This window comes from Taudactylus pleione, unplaced genomic scaffold, assembly GCF_031769625.1.
Source record: "Taudactylus pleione unplaced genomic scaffold, aTauple2 ptg000282l, whole genome shotgun sequence".
Lineage (NCBI taxonomy): Eukaryota > Metazoa > Chordata > Amphibia > Anura > Myobatrachidae > Taudactylus > Taudactylus pleione.
Genome location: NW_028284684.1, coordinates 9,516,372 through 9,541,802, shown reverse-complemented (window position 1 = coordinate 9,541,802; position 25,431 = coordinate 9,516,372). Strand labels below are relative to the sequence as shown.

The 25,431-nt window shown below is 40.1% G+C and overlaps 1 protein-coding gene across 1 annotated transcript in view; it reads left to right on the top strand.

Annotated features, from left to right (window-relative positions):
• The window catches only part of TMEM132C (transmembrane protein 132C), a 594,252-nt gene that overhangs the window by 527,706 nt on the left and 41,115 nt on the right, over positions 1-25,431 (top strand). Inside the window, exon 5 of the mRNA XM_088482165.1 lies at positions 16,295-16,438. Within this exon, the coding sequence (XP_088338291.1) occupies positions 16,295-16,438 (144 nt within the window). The remainder of the gene's footprint in view (positions 1-16,294; positions 16,439-25,431) is intronic.

Below are 25,431 nucleotides of genomic sequence, written 5' to 3'. Positions count from 1 at the left end.
GGGGGGTTTCCAGGCAACCGGAAACCCCCCCTGCGTTTGCCTATGCAGTAACTTTTCCATTCGCAAATATTATACAAGTGCATTCCAAGACAATTACAGTGTTGGAAAAAAAGATGTGTCAGGGACCAGGGTTGTAACATTCCATTGTTGGGCCCCATAGCAGAAATTGGTTATGGAATGATGAGAGTAGTGGCAGCTCTGGTTCAAGGCAAAGCAGGGCTCTACTATGCATGTAGTTCAAAAATAGATAATCATAATTCCAGTCTTTAGTGACAGAGGTTCTGCTACAGCCCACCAAGAAATTCAGTCTGATTTCATAGGAACTGCATTAAGAAAGAGTGTGCCATGGTTTGATGTTCCACCAATGGAGACTGGGGATCACCTCTAAAAACCACAACTCTGATAATCATTTATAAAGTTCCATCTCTGATATGTGTACTGGTCATAATTAGTGGTCAAGCTCTCCTTAAATGTTTCCCCATTTTGTGTCTCTGTTATATATTCTTTAGGTTTTCTTAAGTCATATGTAATCAGAAATTCTAACAAAGCTAGAGGCAGTGTTTGATCATGCTCCCTGGCTGGCTCTACTTCATTATAATTGACTAATACCTCTCAGTTGTTAAGAGATATACAAGCTGTGGCAGTGTGGCATAGATGTTTTATTCTGTTATAATGTCAAGAAAACATAAAGCTCTTTTATATCTAATGTGAAAGGGTAATAAAGAGATACTGTATATGTTGGAAAATGTGTATTTTATACTGATACATATGCCTAAACAAGACATTACCAAAAGATAAGTCTTGCCAAGATCATGAGTAGGTAGGAGTGATGCAAAGTTGTAAAATTGACCAAGGTCAGAGCAGGTGCATAACAGCATAGTCAAGAGGAGTAGTCAAAATTGAAATACAGACAATATGAAAAGGAATGTTTAGCTCTTTTCACAGCAGGAAAATCTGTTGGTCAGGCATGATTTTGTGAGACTGAGTATCTTAAAAAGACTGACACCTCCTTTAATTGATTACAGGATTAAGACATGTGTAAGGACTTTCAGGAATTGTGTTACACATCAGAGATTGATGAAAGTATGTCAAACATTATTGAACTTAAAATATGCAGGAATGCACAGTGGTTGGCAATTAAAGTCTGGAGAGGAAAATCAGGGTTGTACACATGTAAAAGATGCAGAAGCGGAGTAGATCACAATGGGAATAGAGTCACAGGAAGGGGGATTGCAAACTAATAGCAAAAAAAGCGTCACAAAAATTGATGATTTCAGATTGATAGAGTTGCAGTAATTGAGGATTGCACATTGGTAACAGAGTCACAGTAGTAAAGATTCTACAAGGATGTCAAAATCACAGCAGTTTAATATCACAAACTGGTGGCAAACCTAGGGGTAAATTTACTAAAGTGAGAGTTTTTAGAAGTGAGTTTTAAAAGTGATGTTGCCCATAGCAACCAATCAGATTCTACTTAACATGTAACTAGCACCTTCTGGAAGATAATAGCTAGAATCTGATTGGTTGCTATGGGCAACATCACTTTTAAAACTCATTTCTAAAAACTCTCACTTTTTGTAAATTTACCCCCTAGTATCTGCAGAATATGGGTTGGTGGTAAAGAAGATTATACACTAATGGTGGGTCACAGTAGCTGAAGAGAGCACACTTTTGGGTACTAACTACCTAAAGATTACATACTGCTGGCAGGCTCACATTAGTGTAAGATTACACACTGGTGGCAAAGTCACTGCAGATTAAGATTGCACCCTGTTGGCAAGTCACATTAACTGAAAATTGCACACAGGTATCAAAATAGCTAGATATTTTGGCAACACTTGTAAATAAGATGTGCAGGTAACAAGGCTGATGTAGCTGGATATTTTCTCAATGGTTGTAAACAAGCAGTTTAGGTAATAAACTGCAGGTAACAAAACTAAAGTAGCTGAATATTCTGGCAATGCTTGTAAATTAGCTGTGTGGGTAACAAAGCTGAAACATCTTATTATTCTGACAAATGTAAAAAAAAACTTTGCAGGTAAATAGGTTGAAGCGGCTGAGTGTTTTGGCAATTCTTGCAAATATGTAGATGACTAGGCTGAAGTAGCTGGATAATCTAGCAATAGTTTTAAGCAAGGCATGTTTGAACACAATTTGCAGAAAACAATGTGTAGACCACAGGTAACAAGATTTGCAAGAACAGGAAATGTGGAACTGCATCTGTGGACCGCATGTATTTAAGAATTATTTGACCATTGCTGGGAGAGCCAGAGTTTAAAAAAAATAAGAACCCTAGATACAACAGCACCTCTGGGGGGAGTACAGTACTGCAACAACAAAGTTCTTAGTTCAAATACCATCACTCCATGTCAACAAGATCTCATGAAGGATCCAAGCAAACTGCACAGCAACATCTTCAAGAGCAAATTGCTGATCTGTAAAGTTACCACCTATGAACGAAGATAACACATTTCAATTTTGGTAACATATACAGAACATGAACAAGCTAAAATGCACATACTGGCATGAATGAATATAGTGAAAATGCATCACAAACAGTGTCTGGCATATAACTGTTATCCTGAGGTGCCAGTTACTTTTAATGTTTCCTTTTGAGGGTCTTCCAGAACTCACATTCAGGTCAATATTGCAGGCAAGGAGCCTTTAATTAATTTGTTAACTGATATTATGTTGTTCAAGGCAAAATACTCTTCATTCCATTCCTGAAACTGGTGCTTGTGTTGATATGGGTTGTGAAGATGTTACAATTATAGTGTTGATAATGGTCAATTTTTAAATTTCAAGGGCAATTTCATTTCTTGGCAAGTGGCCCAGCTGCACAAATCATTTGACCCTCTGCTCGTATTTGTATTAACATCTCACCAGCAACTAATGAATGAACATTAGTAAAATCACCTGGCACGTCAGCTTGGCAACCACTAAATCTTCCTACTTTCTAATACACATCATCCTGATTATATAGACTGTAGCTCTGTCTGACTCAAAACATGTCTGCTATCTATTACCTAAATAAATACATTCTTAGCATCATATATCTGTATCTGTCATACACATTATAATCGCCCCATACCTTAATTAGTGCATAAAACTTAACATTTTCCTTTTGGAATAGCCAAGCTCTTTGCTGTAGCAAGAACACTTCAATTACCTAACTTGTAATGGAAGAAGTGTAATTAACATTGTCTCGAGGCTAATTTTTATTTATGCTGCAATCCTTCAAAGATTATATAGCTTTCCCTTCCTTGTCATCGTATTTAGCTTGTTTGCACTTTCAAACGTAGCTAATTAATTCAGGCTGTGCTACGGTAGTTAGCTGGAAGTAAATATGAATTATGAAATAATTTAAGTTTGCACTACATATTCTACAGCAGTGCTGCAGGATAGTTCTTAGAGTGAATAGCAGGAAAGAAAGCTGAATATGAGTCCTGTGTTCTTGCTTGGCTCTGATTTGATTCCAGAGGGGAAACATGATTGTTCCTGGACTACGTGCCAGAGTTATGTTATGACAAACACAGTGAAAGAGACTTTAATGAAGCTAAGTTATAACAAAAAATGAGCAAAGGGCAAAATAATTACATTTACTAATAAACTTGCTGTCCTATATATTTTTATATAGTGTCTCTTTGCAGTCTTCACTCTCTCTTCTCAGCTTAAAGACAGGCTGCGAAGAGACAGGAAGCTACAGGAGAAAAGACGGAGTCAGAAGCCTCTGCCCACTTGTTAGCTCGCTCCCCCCTCCCAGCCAACCTCATTGCTTGCCCCCTGACCGCCACCCCCTGATACCGCTGGGTTGCAGCTGCCACAGGAGTCTGTGACCCCCACTCAGACCTGCAGCCCCACTGAGTCAGACCCTCGCCGCTGCCACCGCTGCTGTGCCCTCTCCCTTGCTCCCGGCTGACAGGAGAGCTCGAGGAGCCAGGAGGGTGGCTGCAAGAAGGTGAGGAGACACAGCAGGGAAGGATCTTTTCAGATCCCTCTGCTGTATCGGGTGTACAGTATCACTGTCAAGTACCCAAAAAAATGCTTTTTCAGAACTTGATGAATTACATAATTTCCACATCCCCATACTATAGTATGTGGACTGTGAAAATTATCGGGGGAGAATTGTAACCAGGAGATATCAGTGATATCTCCTGTGTTACATGAATGATGAATTACCCTGACACTTACAATAATTTCTACAAAAATAAGTGAAATTCTTAATCTTCACCTGCTTTTGTAGAAATTAAGTGATGAATAGACCCAAGAAAAGACACTATGAAAACAGAACCTTAGACACAATATTATGCAGTGGACCAATTGTTTAGAGGTATTTTCTGCCCTTAAAAATTATACTATATTTTATCATATACTGTGGCACACGTAGATGAGATAACTCACAACGTTATCATTTGTTAGACTATAAGTATAAACTACGGAGGCAGTATGGTGACACGGTGGTTAGTATTGCTGCCTCACAGCACTGGGGTCACAAGTTCAACTGACCACCCTTTCTGTGTAGTTTATATGTTCTCCCAGTGTCTGTGTGAGTTTCCTACAGTTCTGATTTCATCACATACTCCAAAAACATACTGGTACAGTAAGTTAATAATTTTAAGCATACTGTATGTGTACACACTTGTGTGTTAGATCAATAATGATCCAATAATATGGATGCATAAGATGGTGGCATTATATAAATCTTAAACAATAATGATTATATAAATGGCAATAATAATATGATAACAGATTGTGTAAGTTTTTACACATGTATTTTACAAGCACATGTATTTCATATTGATGGGTTGGGTAAGGGATGCCGACACTCTGGATCCCAGTGGTCAAAATCCCGACGCCAGCACCCTGACAGGGTTAGGATACCGATACCTGTCGGTAGTTATCCTAACTCTTCTCCTTCCCCTAATCCTCCCTCCCCGGTGCCTACACCTACCCTCCCCGCACCCTAAACCTAACCCTCCCCCCCTGTGACTAACCCTCCCACTAGTGCCTAACCCCTGACCCTCCTACTAACCCCGCTACTTACTTTCGGGATACCAGCAGTCATAATGCCGGTGCCGGGATTCTGACAGGTGTCAGGAGTCCGGCCCCAGTATTGTAAGCGCCTGCATCCCTTTACCGGTATATTGACCGGATCCCCATATTTACATCTTGTAAATTATATATTTTTTGGGCTCAAGTTAAACACCACTCAACATGGGCTCTATTCATGTAGAACATGAACTGGCTCCCAAAAAATATCACTATATACTGTATCACATCACATCACATAAATGCGATATATAGTAATGTTTTGTAGTCATTCATGTAAATATAGCTGCCTGGTGACGTCCTCTGGTAAATGGACCCTCCGCAATCCCCGGAAGCAGCTCAAAGACACAGACAAAGGCCCTCATTCAGAGCTATACGCTCTGAGCAGAGCGCACGCTCTGAATGAGGGCCGCCCTCCATAAAAATGGAGCGTCCTCCTGGACGCTCGTATAGCTGTGGGTCACCACCCACAGCCTATACGAGCGTGCAGTTTGATGGCCGCGATGGTCGTGACCATCGCGACCATCGAAACTGTGAGCCGGAGCCTGCGGTTGAGGTTTTCAACCGCAAGCCCCAGAGTGATTTTGGCTCTATCAGAGCCAAAATCACTCCCACTGACATCACTAGTGATGTCAGTGGGCCGGCTTCTGACGGGAGGCGTTCCCGTGGGATTGCCCCCGTCAGGGAGGCACGCCCCCGGCACGCCCACCAAAGGGGGCGTGCTGTCAATCAACATCGACAGCACGCCCCCTTTGATCAGACACAATGAGCGAAGGAAAGTCCTTCGCTCGTCGCGTCTGGTGCATGCGCACGACGGAGCTCCCGCCGTCGTGCGCATACGCAGAGCACAACATCGACCCACTTGCGAGCGGACAGCCGCTTGCGAGTGGGTCTGAATCAGGCCCAATATGTCTTCTTCCCACTGTGCATGCGCCGACATCTGAGACAAGCAGGTCACATCAGACCTGCTGCAAAGGATGCTGGTCTAAAGAGGGCGGAGCAAGCGCATAGTGCTAGACAGAGAGCAGGGCAATAGTCAACTTCCCTGATTCCCTTTTGGTTTCATAGTACAGATTACTCCATCCTGAGATGCCAAATCTGTACACTGCAGAGGAACGGAGAGCTGAGCTTTTGGATCCTTTTGGTTGAGAAAAACTGGCTGAAATGGATGAATTCCTCAGTGCATCTATTATAACATTACAGGATCTTAAACAGTCACCAGTGATAATACAATCATTGCGTATTATGCCTAATACCAATCTGCTTCCCTCATGATGCAGTCTCAGCTATCCAGTAAACATATTAGGATCATAGGTAAATGTAATGTCTGCACTGTTCAAATGCTCATCCTGGTTTAGCTGAGCATGAGACTACAGGCACGTATAACTTTGGAACAGAATATTGGACATATCATCTTCTGTATTTGGTGCTTACTTAACAAACTTCATTGTGTTAAATGTAGCAAAGCAACCATGGGTGAATCATACATGTTTACTTCATTAACCTTTCCTGTAGGTTAAGGGAAAGTACAGTATCTTCCTGATGAAACCCTGCCCCTCATCCTCATGCAATGGGGAGCAGTGTTGTAATGTTGCGATGTCCATAATCAGGATTCATGCACCACTGCATGAAGATGTGTGTTGTGTCCTTTCAAAGCAGAGATGACGCTTGATGATGCCAAACGTATCATCAAGATTTTCATCCCTACTTCATAAAAAAAAGAAGTGGGATCCAGAAGGTTGACATATTAATCCAGTAGGACTTCCCAAAATTCAGGAGTCTGGGAGACGGCTAGCATGAAATGTATACTGTGACAATAAACTTTCCAAGTTACAGATAGTGGCCCAACTATAGCTAGTCCATTCCAATACTCTATATTGTGGTGGACAAACCTCCCATTGAAATTTCTGATTTCAACCATTCTGTCTTGTATAATTAGTGCTAATTACCACATAGTCACTCATGGAGGCAGTCATTGCTCACCTCTGAACAAAAACCTGAGCTTCCTATGTCCTGCCTCACTGTAACCTAGGTCATCTGGAAACAGAACAGCTAAAAGCACAAGCTTATGTACAGTAAATGCTGTTTAATGCAATCATGCCGAATGAGGACAGAATTTTACTTTTCCATTGAAATATTAGCCAACTAAAAGCAATTGCTGCTGATTTCTAGCCATAAATGCATATTACGGTGTAAATGTCACTACTTGACATTTGACAAGATTTATACAAGAGCACCTATTATGGGTGTCTAAAAACTCCTATTTTCTGAAATAATAACACAAATTGATGGGATGGGAAAGGCCTTGCCCCCATGTTGGCTTTGTATTATTGCATAGGTACTGTATACAAATAAATGCTACAAATAATAGTCCATTGCTTTATATAGCAAGCTCTAATCTAGCCTACAGTTTGTATTTATGATAATGACAAAGGGTCTCTGAATATCATTCTTTTAAATTAGGTTTGCACTGTTTTCCTCTACAGGGAAGCCATTCAGCAGTATGTAGTAACATGATTCCATTCGCTGGAGGTTATAGAGTCACCATAGAAACATTCTGCAAGTCATAATAAAAAATACCAATACTTGTCTTTCCACTGAACTAGATTTCAGCCTTTATTAGAAATTGCTGCTCTCCCGAACCTGAAAGGCAGATGCTCCAGGACCTCATCTCAGTTCTGAAAATAAGAAGTAAAAATTAAACTATCCAGTTACCAAAGCCGGTTACACACTGGCAGTAACACACCATTAGCAATACCACATGTGAGACTTCATCACAGTGTGGTAACCAGCACTTGAACTTATGGCCAGGTTGAGGTCAATGGAGCATTCAAATGAATGCTAGTAAATGGAGCATGCAGTGTCCAAGAGATGCTATGGTACTGTAGCTCCCAACTGCAGGTGCAATAGCAGGTATGAATGGAGTTGCAGAAACCTGCAGGTCACCATCCCTTTACCTGTATACATGTTTTTACTGGGCACTATAGCAATATTCCTAGTAAGCAGTAATTATAATATAATAAGTTAAAGACCTGCTACTCTGTTCAAGAACAACCAATTTATCTGGAGTTCGGGATTCTCTCTGTACTTTTCTGGTTTTCAAATCCTTGGACTCAGAATTCCCAATGCCAGATTGTAGTTATGGAGCAAAGATGAGGAACATTCCCTGAGGTATGATATCAGGGACATCACTGGGCCCCATAGCAAAGTTGTAACATACCCCAAAATAAATAAAGTGGAGAGAGATAAAGTACCAATCAATCAGCTCTTAACTGTCATTTTTAAAACACAGCCTGTAACATGGCAGTTAGGAGCTGATTGGTTGGTGCTTTATCTCTCTCCACTTTATCTCTCTCCAAGGTTTAGTACATCTACCCCAGAAAATAGTACAGTATACAGTTTTTTTTTAAATGATGGTATTCAAAGCTTTCTGGTAGAGTTATATGGATTGATAGGATAGATCTGTTCGAAATAATACGTTATACTAATATCTACATAATACATGTCGGTTTTTATGCAAGAAAAGGGATAAAATAGAAAGTGAGAGTTGGCGCAATAGTTAGTAAGGTGTCCAAGGCACTGTTTGTCCTAATGATCAAACAAAACCACTTTTTTAGTCTCTAAACATGGTTTTATTATTGTTTTCTTTCCAAATTCTTAAAGACTTTGATTAAATATTTTTTAAATTCTCTGTTAGAGCAACAGTATACTATACAAATATAAAAATAAAACACATTTTTTTGTAACTATTGGGAAGACTTTCAATGTTTTCTCTTCTAATTTATGAAAAAAAAGATCTTTAGAAAAATACAGTATATATAACATATATTTTCTTTTGATATTTTTTTTTCTCGTGGCATAAGTAAAAGTTTTAATATTAACTGATAATGTAATTGAATTTTAGTAGCACAGGCAATTCTAATATTCTACATCAAAGCATTGGTTAATTTAAATATATTTTTTCTCTATGCATTTATATTAACTGTGTGTACTTCAAAGACGCCATGTCATGAGCCAGGCTCTGGAAATTGCAGACAGCTTTAGGCCATGTTCTCTTGATTTCAAGCCTATTTTATTTGGCTGTCCTTATGCTAACTATAAATAAAAGTCATAATTCTGAAGACTATCTACTAAGTAGGCCAAACAGTATACCAGTATGTTCTCAAGCTTAAGTATAAAGTCAAAGCAAAAACCGCTAGTGAAACCTGGATTCTGATTATGTAAGGTCCAAGAGAAGGTGCTGAAGAGGCTACAGTAGCATTATAAGTGATATCATGAAATGGCCTACTCACAATCATCAAAGTTTAATCCTTCAATGATGGATTCGTATTTTGTTTGTCTTTCAATACTGTTAGCCATTGCTATTTTGTAGTCCTCTCCTTGCACATTAATACATGGGTTATCCATGAACAAGATAATTTAAAATAGAGACTTCTATGTTTGATGCTGCTGTCACTGTCAAAGTTAGAGCTGGAAATCATTGGTGTGGGTAACAGACAATTTGGGGGATAATTCTGAGTTGGGAGCAAAGCAAAAAATAGCAAGTAACCTTGAATCTTGGTAAAACCTTGATTAAACCATGTAGCAGGAGTAGATATAAAATGTGCAGGGGGATTTATATTTGACTGGTATGTCCAAAAGCAAATCTAAATTGCAGTGTAAAAATAATGCTGTCCACTATTTGTGGGCTACATGCAAAAGCAGACAGTATTTACCCTACATGCCAAAATAAATGTATTTGCACCTTTTGCATTGCTACATGGTTTGTTCTAGGTTTAAAGACACACACGTTTTTTGCTTTGCTCCTAACTCAGAATCAGTCCCTTTATATTTTATATACAGCTACAGCTACCCACAAGTAAATGTAGTGTACTGCTGTCCAAGGTGCTGAAATCTTAATTCTGTGTGATTACAAATATTTTCTCTTAAAGCAGCTTTTATACCTCAATTCCGGGTCTGACCCGGAGGATGGAACAGGGTTCCAAACCAGATCAGACCCATAATTTAGCGGGCGCTGACCCAGGATATTCCCGAGTCGGCGCCATTCACACCGGAGCCGAGTCTGCAGTGACCCGGCTCTTCCGGTGTGGAAGTTATCGCTTGGAGAGATGTCAAGCAGTGCGCTCCAGGTCATCGTGACCCGGATCGCGCCATTTACACTGCAGGGTTTCACGGGTCATTCCTGTGTTAAATCCTGCAAGTTACCTGGGCTGGATTGCCGGGTCACTCCACCCGAGAATCCAACCCTGTCCCCTTTTACACCAAGAAGCTACCCGGGTTAACCCTGAAATAACCCAGGTTTTAGCTCTGGTGTTAAAGGGGTATGAGAATGTTTTTCTTATTGTTCTCATCGTGGAAAGTGGCTGCTAATTACTTTTTATACATAAATGCAAAAAACAAATCTTAATAGTAAAGTTGATAGACATGTTGCAATATAGAGATTTGTCATTCCGTAACCAAATTATTCTTCACTTTCTCATTTTGCCTAAGTTAATGATAAATTAGTACCTAAATTAGTCCCACTTGAATGGCTCTGGAGCCTACAAGTGAATGGCAATTCTCTACATGCCAGTGCTAACAATTAATTGGATTATTCCTTGGAGTAGCATAAGCTCCAATGTAAGGAGCATCCTTGCTTTGTTTATATTAGTGTCACTTATCATGGTATTAATTTTATTAGCTGACTGAACGCGGGTGAAATCACCTATGTAGAGACTGTAAATGTAAGTGGCATGCATATATTAAATTTGTATACTAATTAGCCATTTGTATTGTTAACCCTTTGCCAAGTATTCTCAGCCTCAATTCTGACTAATTATCTAGTACATTTGAAGAACGCATTTGCCTTTAGAATTGATAATATGTTAAAGAACATAAACTAATAAGGCAAAAGCAAAATATGAATTAATAATTGCATGTCTGGTGTTTTATACACAAATACATTGTAGTGGTTATGTCTTAATTGTAATATGTTATATTTCTACATGCTATAAATTATGTCAATAATAGACAATTATTGATACAATATCAGGCGCTTAGTTGTGCAAGGATGTAGTCGGCATCCCGGCAGTCAGGATGCCGGCAGTCAGAACCCCGGCGCTGGAATCCTGACAGCAGTTGGAATCCAGGCTCTAGAATCCCGACCGCTGACATTCCGATGGTATTAGTCTGAGGGTAAGGGTTAGGCACTGGAGGGAAAGTTAGGGTTAGGCTGTGGTAAGGAGGGCTAGGGATAGGCTGTGGGAAGTGTTAGGCTTAGGCTGCAGGAGGGGAGGGTTAGGCTGCGGGAAAGGTGGGGTACTTACCTGTATGCAATGGGATTCTGGCTGTCAGGATGCTGCTGTCGGTATTCTGACCACCAGGATCCCGTACTCAGGGCCTGATTCAGACCCACTCGCAAGCGCTGAGCGCTCGCAAGCGGGTCGATGTTGCCCAAGTGTGCATGTGCAGAACGGAGGCGGCTCCGTCGTGCACATGCGCGAGACCCGAATAACGACGGCCAAGCCGTCGTTATGGGTCTCGCACCAAAGGGTGCGTGCTGTCGATGGTGATTGACAGCACGCCCCCTTTGGTGGGCATGCCGGGGAGGCGTTCCCGGAGGAAACGCCTCCGGGAACGCCTCCAGACGGAGGCGTTCCCATGGGAACGCCTACCGTCTGGGGCCGGCTCCACTGACATCACTAGTGATGTCAGTGGGAGTGCTTTTGGCTCTGATAGAGCCAAAAGCACTCCAGTACTTGCGGCAGACGAGACCCTACCACAAGGGTCTCGTCGCAAGCCCAATGGTCGCGATGGTCTTGACCATCGCGACCATCATTTTGGCCGCTCGCTATAGCTGTGGGTGGTCACCCACAGCTATGCGAGTGGCCAGGAGGCCGCTCCAAAAAGTAAGAGGGACGGCCCTGATTCAGAGCGAGCGCTCTGTCAGAGCGTCCGGCTCTGAATCAGTGCCTCAATCTGTTGTGCAAGTATGTCTAGATCTGCTGCAAAGCATCTGCTGGAGTGTAAAAGCTGAGTGCACCAGTGGGTGGGAGAAGTTAGGTGGGTCAAGGGCATTCCTTAGTATGCATTTAGCATTACAGTGTGTATGCTAAGGTGATCCACTCATCGTCTTACATCAAAATGAACAAAGTGAAGCTAAATTGAGTATAATTTCTCCTGCTACATGCTGAGGCATTATAAAAGCTATGGATCAGACCAGGATACACACACCACAGGAGTAATACTTTTATAAAGTATCCATTCCGCCCACATATATCTCGGTTGGGTTTTGGAAGTTCCTCTGAAAATTAGAGCTGTATTTTCACCAATTCAAACATGAAGTAGCAATGGTAACTATAGCTGCAATGGTACAGTAGCTGCACAAACATGCCAGTCACCAAGGGCTGCTTTATTAATATAATGCAACTGCCTTGTAATACAAATACTAATCTACTTCCTTATGTATCCGGTGGTTGCCAAACCTCTTAGATTGTAAACTCACCTGTGCAGGGCCATTTTAACCTGCTACTACAGTATATTCCACTGTATGTATTTTTTTGTATTATGATCCCCTCAGTGTGCTTTGCAATTTGTTGGCTCATAAATATTTCATGTCTATTTCTCACACAATTTGTTCATTTCTTTGTGAGGTCTCATAGCCACTGACCCAGGTGGATTTTGTTAGTCTGCTTGTCTTTCTGTAATGAATATTATTCCTACAAGTACTTGCAACAGGAGCAAGCAATCCTATCGATTTGTGATAATTATCTCTGGTTTGGGAGGCCATTCTTTGAGATAATCAGCTAGAATAACCATTAGTCCAACCTGGGCCCCAGCTATGGTGCTAATTAAGGAGATGTACAGTAATTCACCTATTTGCAAGCAAATGTCATGCCTAGTTCTTCAAAAAAAAAAGCTACGACCAACAGACTATCCTCTGCTTTGTGTGAGAGTGCATACAACAAGACTAGAATTATCACATCCCTATTCTTGGGATACTTTGCACCTTTTATATGGTGTCTGGTTGCACTTTGACCAAAGCAAGAAAACTGAGGTTATATGAAAGCAGCAGTAGGCTATTGTTTCCACCCAACACTTTTAAGTCACAGACCTGGAAAGCAGATTGCTATTATGTGTGCGCTTACAAAGACTGTGCTATCGGTGTGTTCCTTACAATGTGCTTGGTGGAAAGGTAGCTGCATTTGTGCACAGAAAGAACTTCACAGCTTTTATGATTTATAAATGTCCCTAAACTGTATGTTTCATTGAGTGTTAAGACTCAGGGGTGTGGTATAAAAGGTCGACAGTATTAAAGTCGACATTCAGAGGGTTGACACCTGAAGGTCGACTGATTCTGAATGTTGTTAGTAGAAAGGCTGATGTCACGTCCAGAGCTGTTTTACCTGGTGAGTCACGGTCTCTGCCTGTGTGGGTGCATTGGCGCGGTCCTACTGGTGGGGGTGCTGACATCTGGAAGTTTGCTTGAGGTGCGTGTGGATGTTCAAAAGGTACAGGCCATATGGTGATAGGTGAGCAGCGCTGTTGCACTGGGGACTGCTAGGTGCTGCCATCTTGGTTTTGGGCATGTGACCTGAATGGGCCTATTAGGTCAGAGCATCCGGTGTGAACTCTCAGCAACCAATCATGCACCTCCCCATTGTACTTAAGGTTGTTCAGCACATCCTCTAGTTCCAGTGCAATCTATACACAGCATAGCTTTGTGAGTTCTCTGTGCTCCTTAGCTCGTTTGTTTTGCAGTTCCAGCCGTGACTCGTTACCTGCTCTGTCTTCACCTCAGGCTGTTCCCGTATACCTACATCTACTCTGCCATACCCCGATACTTACATCACTGTTATGACTTTGTCAGCTCTCCGGATTCAGAGCCCACTCCAGTATACAGACTTCTGTTCCTCAGTTACCCCTCCATTGGACTTCTGCTTATCTGCCTGCCATTGATTCTCAGACTCACTATTTGGATTTAGTTTTTTCTGCCAAGACATTTGTTTCAGCCTCACTATTTGGACTTTGCTTTTCTGCCAAAACATTTGTTTCTGCCTCACATCACTCGGACTTGTTTATTTACTGCCAGTTACTTGTTTACTACCATTTCATTAATATTAATAATCCAATTAAACCTGCTGCATTTCAATACTGCAAACCCGTTTCTGTATTTACTCCTGCTTCCACCCCGGGTTCAAAAAATAATCCAGACCTGACAGCCGACATGGTAATTAGGTTGACCATCATTTGGTAGACAAGTATTTAGGTTGACAGGGTTAAATAGTCAAAAGGTCGCCAAGCAATATGTCGACACTAAAATGTCGACACATTTTTTTAAGCTATTTTAGTTTAACCCTGAACCTAAGCCTAACCCTAAACCTAACTTTTTACCTCTTTCCACCATTTAACCCTGTTGACCTAAATACATGTCTACAGAATGATGGTTGACCTAATGACCATGTCAGCCTTTTACTGTAGACATTCAGAACCAGTCGACCTTCTGAATGTCGACCTTTTTTTTATTTTTGACTAATCGTACAGTAGCCAAGACTCAGATGAGCACAGGTATGATCAGTGGCTACAGAGGAATTGCCGCTTTAATATTTTGAACACTGACAATGTGTTTTACATTATTAATTTGGACTTAACTCTGTCAATCTGTTAATGTTGCCATCCATTTATCAACTGAATAAAGGTATTGTATATTGGGGGTGATTCAGCAGAGGGTGCAGGAGCTATCGCAGCTACTGATATTGTTAGCAGCAGCGATAGCTGTAACAGAGCAATGCAGCAGGAGGCGTCACGTCTCCTGCATGCATTACTGATCCAAGCTGCGTCCAAGGATGCAGTGGGTCACTCAGCTGGCTGAGTGACTCATGGGGTCACGCAGACCAGCCGCCGCAGATGGCCATTGTTTTATAGGGCCATTGTTTGTGAAGGAGCATAACCTATTACAATTAATACATATCACCACAAGAATAGTGCGTTATATTCAGGTATGACACATCATCCATCCATAGATTTATTCAGGAAGCTGAACAGCAGGGCATGATTACATGGAAGTTCTGACTTAGTAATTACACTGCCAAGCTTTCTTATTATTCCTACAGATAAGCGAGGCACCATGTGTTTTCATTTGTTTCCAATACCATCCTTGTGGTTAATCTCATTACCATGCATGCAAGGCTTCGCTCCACAAAGCGTCACAGAGAGGGCACGTATGAAGGAATGAAGGAGAGAGGGGAAATGCATTGATATTTTACTCCATATGTGCTTTAATACATTGACCATTTTGGTCATAGCAGTCACAGAAGTTAGCTGGGTGGTTGGTGCTTAATTGTTCAATTAATATAAAGTTAATTCTTGTGAATATGTTTGCGACTGGTTTATAATACAGGATAGGCTCTTTATTACCATTGTCTCATATCATTTTCTGTAAGCTTTAGTACGGATATAAAATGTAATTGAATGTTACCATATGTTCAATATATCACTCTATATAGGGCTGTGTAAAAACTTGGAACTATATAGTAAAGAGTAATAATTATTTATGATCTAGGAATCAGCAAACCCTAAAGAGGGCTCACTCTTATATAATTATCAATTTATCAGTGAAATAAAAAATAACTGATACTTTTTTCTGGGTTTAATGTGCCTAGATATATGCATAATTTCCTGCTTTTATGTTTCTTTTCAGGAATCATGTATATCAGGAACTATTGCTGAGTAATGTGATGAGAATGGTTGTAAATGAAAACTGTCCTTCACAAGGAATTAGAATTTTATCAAAATATTTACACATTACAATGAAACTTGTCCACAAAATATAAATCATCCTTTAATTATGCATTCCCAAATGAACTATTCTAATTGAATTGAATGTGCCTGGGATGGAAAAACAACTTTTGCAAATATGTTTAGTTCCAGATGACCTTACAAATCCTTCCATCTAGTCTCACATTTGGGAAATGTAATTAGATATTTTTACACAGATGTTAGCATTATGTTGCTATCAATACATGCAGGTTTTAAAATGAGATTTAAAAAGTAGCAGTTAAAATGACTGGATTGGTCAGGGGTACAGCTGTAATCTAAATGTATTCATAGCAGACACTTCAAAGTGAAAGTGCAATGGCATGGGTGTCAACGATATAATATTTGCTTCTATAAACAAGATATCATCAAGGTAGATATTATTATTATACCTGACCCAACAATCCCTTAAAAGAACTCCATTAACCTTTTGTATTTTCTTTCATTATAGGACACAGAAATTTTGAATACTGCTATTCTTACAGGAAAGACAGTGGCATTGCCAGTTAAAGTGGTCTCAGTTGAAGAAGATAGATCGGTGACGGATATTTCTGAACTGGTGGAGTGCAAGTCTTCAGATGAGGATGTTGTAAAAGTAAGTGGCTCCAACACTCATTTTTTTGGGTTAAATAATTTTTATTGGCATTTAAAAAAAGACTAACATTATATAAAATAACCGATAATATAATACATAGCAAATAAAAGATATGGGCATCAAAGAAGTAGCGCCTGAATCAGCATATTATACATATTATAATAAATATGATAAAGTCAATGCAAGGTATATTTATAATAAAAAAAAGAAAAGAGATAAAACAGAATTTAAATCTATGTCAGACATGGACAAAAGTCCATGAAATATGATGTTTGTCCATGAAACAAAAACATTTTTTTAAGCATGTTAATTACTTAGCATCCAACAATCCTTGCGCTTCACTTAGATAAGAATTTGTTATATGGTGCTCTATAATTAACCTTAAATGCAGCTAGTCCATCAACCAGTACCTGCTGGTCCACTTCTTACATACACCACTAATTAAGCACCAATTGGACTGAGCTAATAGGGTCAATATCTAAAAATCATGTGTTAAATATATATTATATTGGAAGCACTGGTCTGAAAAAATGCAGTAGAGCAAGGCTTCTCTCAATAAAATAACAAATCGATCTACGTCAATATCGGCATTCCGTACATCTCTGAACCACCTATTACTATGTCATCAATTAGTTGTGTGTGTGTGTATATATATTAGTTGTGTGTGTGTGTGAAAAAAGCGGCACTCCAAGTCTCAGACAGTTTAGGCAAAATCCAGTGCTTTACTGTGCAACGTTTCGGGGTCAACCCCCCCGTGATCAGGACACACCTGAAAGGTTGCACAGTAAAGCACTAGATTTTGTTCAAACTGTCAGAGACTTGGAGTGCCGCTTTTTTCACGATCATATATTTGGAGGGGCACATTACCCCAGGGTGAGCACCCCAGCAAGTACCTACATGGCTCTAATTCCTAGAGAGTGCCGGTAATTTGTACTATATATATATATATATATATATATATATATAGTACAAATATATTATATATGTATATATATATATATATGTATATATATATACCAAGATAGTCCTGCACTCACGGCAAAAAAATGTCAATGTCAGGGTGCTTCCACGGACATGTAAGTCCACATACAAAATAGAATTTCCAAAGGAAGGATGCACTCTCTGTGTAAAATAATATGCACAATTTATTCATCTTCAGAACATCCAAGTAGTACAGAAGAATTTAATATTCATGGTCGACGTTTCGGTACAAAGCTGTACCTTTCTCAAGACCTCAGTTCAACAAGTCATACATGGAATATCATAGACAATTGATGTAACAATATCTGTGAAACATAAAAGAAATAATAATGATCCGTCTATCAGGCTCCCTTCCGTCAACAATTAACCAAAAAACACAATCAATCAATATATCCCACTCATGTTATGTTATAACACCTGAGTGACATTTCATAACTTAATGTGCAACAACTAGGTGACAAATATAGGATGAGTATATACCGCGCCCCCAGTTCACCAACACATACCATGTAAGTGAGCCAATAACTATGCACCGCACTTGTGTAACAGCTGCCATGTGTTCATGGCATATCTAAAAAATGTCCACAAAAATGCAATAAGGTTTTCAATAGTTGTATATCCACAAATGTATGCCAAAAAACGTGTGAGCACAACACAATAATGAATACATGGATACCTGTGTATATATAGAAATTGTGTGGCAGCGCTGGGAACTGAGTCTAGGAAAGACAACCAGACCTAAAACATGCAAAATATCAGGATGTGATATATGGCTAATAAGCCCTCAATTGCACTTGGTCGGATAAGCATCATTATAGCTTACCTGGTGCGCGGTGGTAAAGACTCAGCTGGGGCCGTGGCGTCTGGCATGCGCGTGTGTGTACACGCTGTCACCGAGCGCTGATATGGGAACAATGCTGCTCGCGGCTATATGCCGCTGAACAGGAAGCACGTGATGACCCGGCTTCCGTTTCCAAGTGTTCTCTGAACCGCAAGCCGACCATGGTAACTAGGCAACAGTCGGAACTTACGGAGAACCTATCTCAGCACTGTTTAAATGATATCAATGCTGATGAATAGTGTCAGAAAGGGAACCTGATATGACTGACAAAGGTGTGACTACAAACTTAAATGCAATAACAAAATAAACATCAATAAATCATCAAGAATTATTATAACGATGCATTCAGAGTGTTGTTGTATACATACAAACATACAAAGGATCAATTGAAATATAATGATAATTAATTCTAACACAGAGGTTGACCTTATAGAAATACATTTAGGGGATTATGTTCATTTAAGCCTTTCGGCATTACAGTATCTAGGCTATGAATCCAATAGCATTCCCTACGTTTCAGACATAAGAGTCTGTCACATCCTTGCTGTGGGGGAATCCAATCAATAAGTTTGCATCGTAATGATGCTGCTTGATGCTTCTTCTCATAGAAATGCCTAGCGACAGGTTTGTCGCTTTTACCAGTCTGCAGTGCCGCCCTGATTGAGGCTCGATGATTCGCCATCCTATCTCTAAAGCTCGGGCTGTGAGGCCTACATAATACAAGCCACAGGGGCAAATGAGTATGTATATTAGATGGTCCAATGCACAATGTAACCTGTATTTAATAGCTATTTTTCTCCATGTGTGTGGATGCGGAAAATTGGGTCCAATTATCATGGAAGAACAGGTAATACAATTACCACATGAATAGCTGCCTGGTCGTGACTGCATAATTTCAGAGACCTCGCTCTTTTTATTAGGGTACACAGTGGGCCTCATTAACATTTGCCGTAAATTTGGTCCTCTTCGATAGGCCATCATGGGAGGTGCCAAATGTTGAAATGGTAGTGTTCTATCGCTTTGTAGAATCGGCCAGTGATGCTTAATCGATTTCTCAATATATTTGGCATGACCATCATAAGTAGTGGTATAAATCAGATGTGTGTCATCTTTCCTAGATGGCATTGATTTCTCAGATGGTGTAGAAAAAATCTGTTTGGCTTTCTGCAGACTTCTATGTAAGGTGGCTCGTTGGTAACCCCTCTCACAGAATCTCTTTGTCATTTCTTCCAACTGAAGTTCTCTAATTTCAGGCGAAGTGTTGATGCGCATGACTCGAAGATATTGTGATACCGGCAAATTGTTTTTTAACGCAATTGGATGGTGACTTAAGGGTAATAAAGCCAAATTCCGGTCAGTGGACTTCCTAAATAGCGTGGTCATAAGTTTACCATCAAACAAGCTGATGGTAACGTCTAAAAAATTAATTGCATGGCTGTCAACTTCGGACGTAAAGTGTATCGGTGTGTCCAATGAATTTAAATCTGTAATCATTTCATTAAAGCTTTCTATGGTGTCTTGCCAGATAAGGAAAATATCATCAATGAAACAAACAAAGGATCTAATACTTTGGCCATACTTAGAGATAATATACTTTCTCTCGTAGTCCACCATGTATATGTTGGCATAGGAAGGTGCCAGGTTGGACCCCATGGCCGTGCCTGATACTTGATAATAAAATTTATCCTTATATTGAAAATGATTTTTAGAGAGAACTAGTGTTGCTAATTGAATCAAAAATTCAGTAGGAATCCGCTTTGAGGGCCGAGTTAACAAAGCAGTTCTTAAACATTCGAGTCCATCCGCATGTGGTATGACCGTATATATCGACTTCACGTCCAATGTTGCTAGTAAGACACTGTTTAAATTGCCAATTACTGTCAATAATTGTAACAAATGACCAGTATCTCTTAAATAGGTTTCCTGCTTATTGACAAATGGTTGTAATTTGTAGTCAATAAAGATAGCCAATGGTTGCAAAACAGATCCTTGTGCAGAGATGATTGGTCTGCCGGGAGGTTTTATTGTAGTTTTATGTATTTTGGGTAATGTGTACAAGATCGGACATCTTGGATGTTCAACCGTCAGAAATGAAAATTCATCCTGGTCAATCCATCCCTGAACCAAAGCCTCGCAGAATACTACATCAACCAGAGCCTTAACCGCTTGATCGGGTCTCTGAGATACCTCTATGTATATCTTTTTATCAGCAAGTTGTGACATAATCTCTGCGTCGTAGTCAGTCCAATCTTGTACCACCACAGCGCCTCCCTTATCAGCAGACCTGATCACTAAATGTGGATTTTTTATCAAAGACTGTAATGCTTTTTCTTCAAGGGTAGTTAAATTATTATACATCTTCGGTGCCACATTTGACTTGATGTCATTTGAAACTAACCTGCAAAAGATTTTAAGACTGGCATTATTGGTAGATGGGTCAAAAGCGGATGGTCTCTTTTATGTTTCACAGATATTGTTACATCAATTGTCTACGATATTCCATGTATGACTTGTTGAACTGAGGTCTTGAGAAAGGTACAGCTTTGTACCGAAACGTCGACCATGAATATTGAATTCTTCTGTACTACTTGGATGTTCTGAAGATGAATAAATTGTGCATATTATTTTACACAGAGAGTGCATCCTTCCTTTGGAAATTCTATTTTATATATATATATATATATATATATATAAAACACCCATCAGCCATAGCATTCAAACCATTGACAGGTGAAGTGAATAACAATGATTATTTCTTTACATGGTACCTTTCAAAGGGTGGGATATATTAGGCAGCAAGTGAACACACGGATCTTGATGCATTGAAGCAGAAATATTCAGCAAGTTTGAGGATCTGAGAGACTTTGACTGGGGACAAGTTTGAATGGCTCTAGACCACAGGTTCTCAAACTCAGTCCTCAGGACCCCAAACAGTACATGGTTTGGGGTCCTGAGGACCGAGTTTGAGAACCTATGCACTAATGTAATACACAGAAATGGATTTACATGTACTGAATAAACATATACAGTTCTTTTAAATAACTTATGAGGTACACTGTGTTCCAGTCCATTGCTGGAACTTACCACATGAATTCTGTTCCCCCTCTTTAGGGCTTTGATGTACTGTATGAATTGCAAAACATATTCATTCTGCAGCAGCTTCCAGGCAGTATTCTGTAACTGTGCCCTGGCCAGCGTGACTCACAGATCAGACCACACCACCTCTCGTTCTGTAGAGTGGGGTTTCTGCTAGGCTGCCAGCATTGGTCACATTGTAGGTAAGGGGGGTGGGGAGTGATATCTTCTATCATTCCCCTCTGGATCCATAACCTGCACAGCATGATGCAGATTGGAAATAGAGTGTAGGTTGGGCAAGCAAATACAGAGAGGAGGCAATGGATGCACCTAGGGCCTGATTCAGAGGCGCTCGCTGTTTGCGAGTGCTCGCTCTGAATCAAGGCATTTTTTTGTTTTTGTTTCAGCCACCAGGCCACTCGCAAAGCTGTGGGTGACCACCCACAGCTAGTGCGAGCGGCCTGGCGTTGGTCGCGATTATCGTGACCATCGAGCTTGCGACGAGACCCTGCGGGAGGGTCTTGGCTCCCGCAAGCCCGAGTGGACTTCCTGCTCTAATAGAGCAAGAAGTCCACTACTGACATCACGAGTGACGCCCTCCAAATCACGGATCCCTAGGCAGTTATGTAGCAAGGGCGGGTTAGAGCAGAGGAGAGGACAGGATGGGAGGTGAGGCCGCGGGATGGACTAGTGGGTGGGATGGAGCAGAGGAAAGACTGCAGCTGAGCAGCTACGTGGACCAGGAGGGGAAATGGAATAATGCGGAGACTGAGGGTCTGGGCTGACTGTGGCTGCGCCCTTCCAGGCTATGGCACTCCGGGCAACGGCCTTGACAGTCCACCCCTTGAGTCGCCACTGGCAAGCAAACCATGTTGTACACATTCTGCAAGCACAAATTTGCCAGCTTTTACACTGCATTTTAAAGTTCCCTTTCAACTCTAAATCAAGTTATGAATTTAAAATGTTTCCTTTTGCAGCACAAATAGGCACTCAGCAACTGAATTTGCTACGAACTCTATACGGACTCTTAATACTACTTTTTATTCACCCAGTTGCACTATATATAACTTAAAATATTAATATCTTATACAAGCTTGCATGTAGGGTGAAGCAGGTAAGCCTAGTCTACAGTTAAATTACAGTACACTTGTCAAATGCCATATTTCTGGAATACATCAGTCAGACTAGGCATGATGTGTTAGGAGTTTGAATGATAAATATGTCAGTGCTATACAGTACATCCTCTGCTTAGGGCACAAGGTTGTCTGTAATAAAGTCAATGCATTTGATGCAGCTCCAGTCTTCCAATTGTATGATTAAAAAGGGGCTGAAATATAATGCCACTTGTAGAAAATCAAATGACACAGTGAAGGTTAGTAAACAAGGGTATGTAAAAGAATCTGCACTATAATGAAGCCAGATAGAAAACAGAGTATGTTATTTAAATGTACTAATGTTCTTTGTCTAGATGTTTAGTTATTATACCACTAATTTTATTAGTGCTGTTACAATAAATTTTGCTATTACTATGTGTTTATTCCCAAAGTTGTAAGAATTTTACCCATTCCAAAATTTCTAAAATATATTACAGTAAATGGGGCAAGTGGATAGAGTATTAAAAGGGGAATCATTGTTCATATAATGAATGGGGGCGTAGGGATGGTACTGTTTAATGGAGAGGGTCTTGGCTATAATGCGGGGCAGAACCCATGGGTATAATGTCTGAGTAGTAATGGTGACAATGGAATATGAGGATGGACACATTTAATCAACTTTACCTTTTGTGTAAATGCATCTTGTCCCATTATAGCCCCTCTGCAGAATATCCCCATCCAGCCCAGAGCTACTGCCAGTGAAGGAGGTCTCTACTACTTATAACAGGAAAATCACAAGTCTGACCTTACTGTCTCACACCCTGTTGTATATTTACTAGAGGTTGATTTTGATACATTTTGATCAAAATCTATCAACATTGATGCTGTGTTTTTGGGGATAAATCACACATTTACTAACAGACAGTTCTTGAGTATTACTAAATGTGTGATTTAGCCCCAGAAATAGAACACTGATGGATGCTGATTGATTTTGGACGATTTTAAATTGATCAAAATCAACCTTTAGTACATATATCCCCTATAGTCCTCCTGCTGTAATGAAAATTTGTTGCAGCGATAGACAACCTACAACAGGGAGACCATAAGCATTGCAGCTCCCTTTATCATAGTGATAACAAGAAGATTCATGTTGATACTGTACATGACAGCATCCTGTCTAATTTTTCTTTTGCTCCCCACATTCAATCTGTATCCGAATCATATTTACATACAGTACATCTACGAAACATAGCCAGCATACACACGCATCTCGCACAAGACACTTCTGCTTACATATAAGACTATCAACCAAATTACACCAATATACATTTGTTTGCTTATCTCAAAATAGCTCCCAATATGACCCCTCCGCTCTGCACAAAACCTGCATCTCTCATCCACACTCATTACCTGCTCCCATTCATGGTTACAATCAATTATTCTGGCTGCACCCACTCTGTGAAATGTCCCCCCACACACAACAAGACTATCTTTATCCTCCAAACCTTCAATAATTTCCTGAAAACTCACCTACAAAATGATGTACCTTCTATACAGTCCATACAAATCTTTATACAGCTCATACAATCAACACCACCAGCAAGCATGTGTGACTGAAGCATACAGCTACTTATGCAATCTGGCTGAACCATATGCAATATGTAGCACTTATCCTTATTAAACAAATATCTATTACCCTACAGAGTGTAAGCTAGTGAGCAGGGTCTCCTTACCTTTCTCTCTGTCTTTTATCAGAGCCTTAACTAGACTTTTTGGTGCCCTGTGCCAGAGAGAGCATTGACGCCCCTCCTCCCCATTTTTTAAATAGGGTCATAAGATCGTGCACCTGAAAAAGGGCCATGGTCTCACGGGGAAGGGCCAGGAAAGAGATAGGGGTGGCCAGGAGATGCTGGGTATAACAGAAGAGGAATCTACAAGTGAGAATGATAATAAACAGGAAAATTGACAACCCCAAACAGCGCCCCCTGCCCTGCGGTGCCCTGTGCCATGGCACTGATCTCACTACCCTAGTTACGGCCCTGTCTTTTATTACCTAGTCTTGTATTATTATAGATTTGTTCCAAATTCTAAAATGCAATGGAAGAAGCTGGTGCTATATAAATTAATGTTAACAAAAGTTAAAAAATAATTACATGACTGGATATACAGTGTTAAAAAAACAAAAACTGCTGAAAATCTCTGGTGCTCTTCTCAAACACAGACAAATTTGGATCCAAGGTTGGGACCATCAGAGAGGTAATCATCACAGTGAGATGGACATTAGTCTTCAAGAAGTGGTCCCAAAGCAGCAATTAAAAACTAACAATTTTCAAATGACTTTTAATTAAATAAAATATTCCTCCCAAACCCTCATCCAATCATTTATTTATTAAAAACAATAAATCAGTTTTCATTCTTGATATAACATAAGTATAAGCTATCAGCATGTTTATTCAGCCACACAATCTCCCAAACTTCTGCAGCTTTCCTGAGTAATGTCTCTCACTACAGAGGACACCTGTGGTGTGCACAACAATTCTGTTTCATAGGTGAAGGGTTATTTGGAATCTCTTCAGTTCCAACAAGTGCCTAAAACTTTTCTATAAATATTTGTGAACGTTACAATGGCTGTTTCATGAGGTTTAGTTTTGCATTACTTGTTATGACTTATTTTTGTAACTTGCCATCTGTCTAGAATGTTGCTATCTCTGGGGATAAAAACACCAAGCTCATCACATTGTGACCTCTGAGATACATTGAAGGCTTGTCATGTCAGACCTTGTCATCAGAAGCACTTTGTTGCTATAAAAATAACACTATTTCCTATACCACTGGGCTATCTGACACAACTATACATTTAATGATACTTAAAAAAAATCCCAAGGCAGATCCTGTTTAAATCAATCTCTATTTTATTCTGTGTGACAGAGCAGTTAAAAATAAAAGTTGAATGTTGGTCTTTCCATATATCTCAAGCTGTTTATAAATGTTCCGCCATAAAC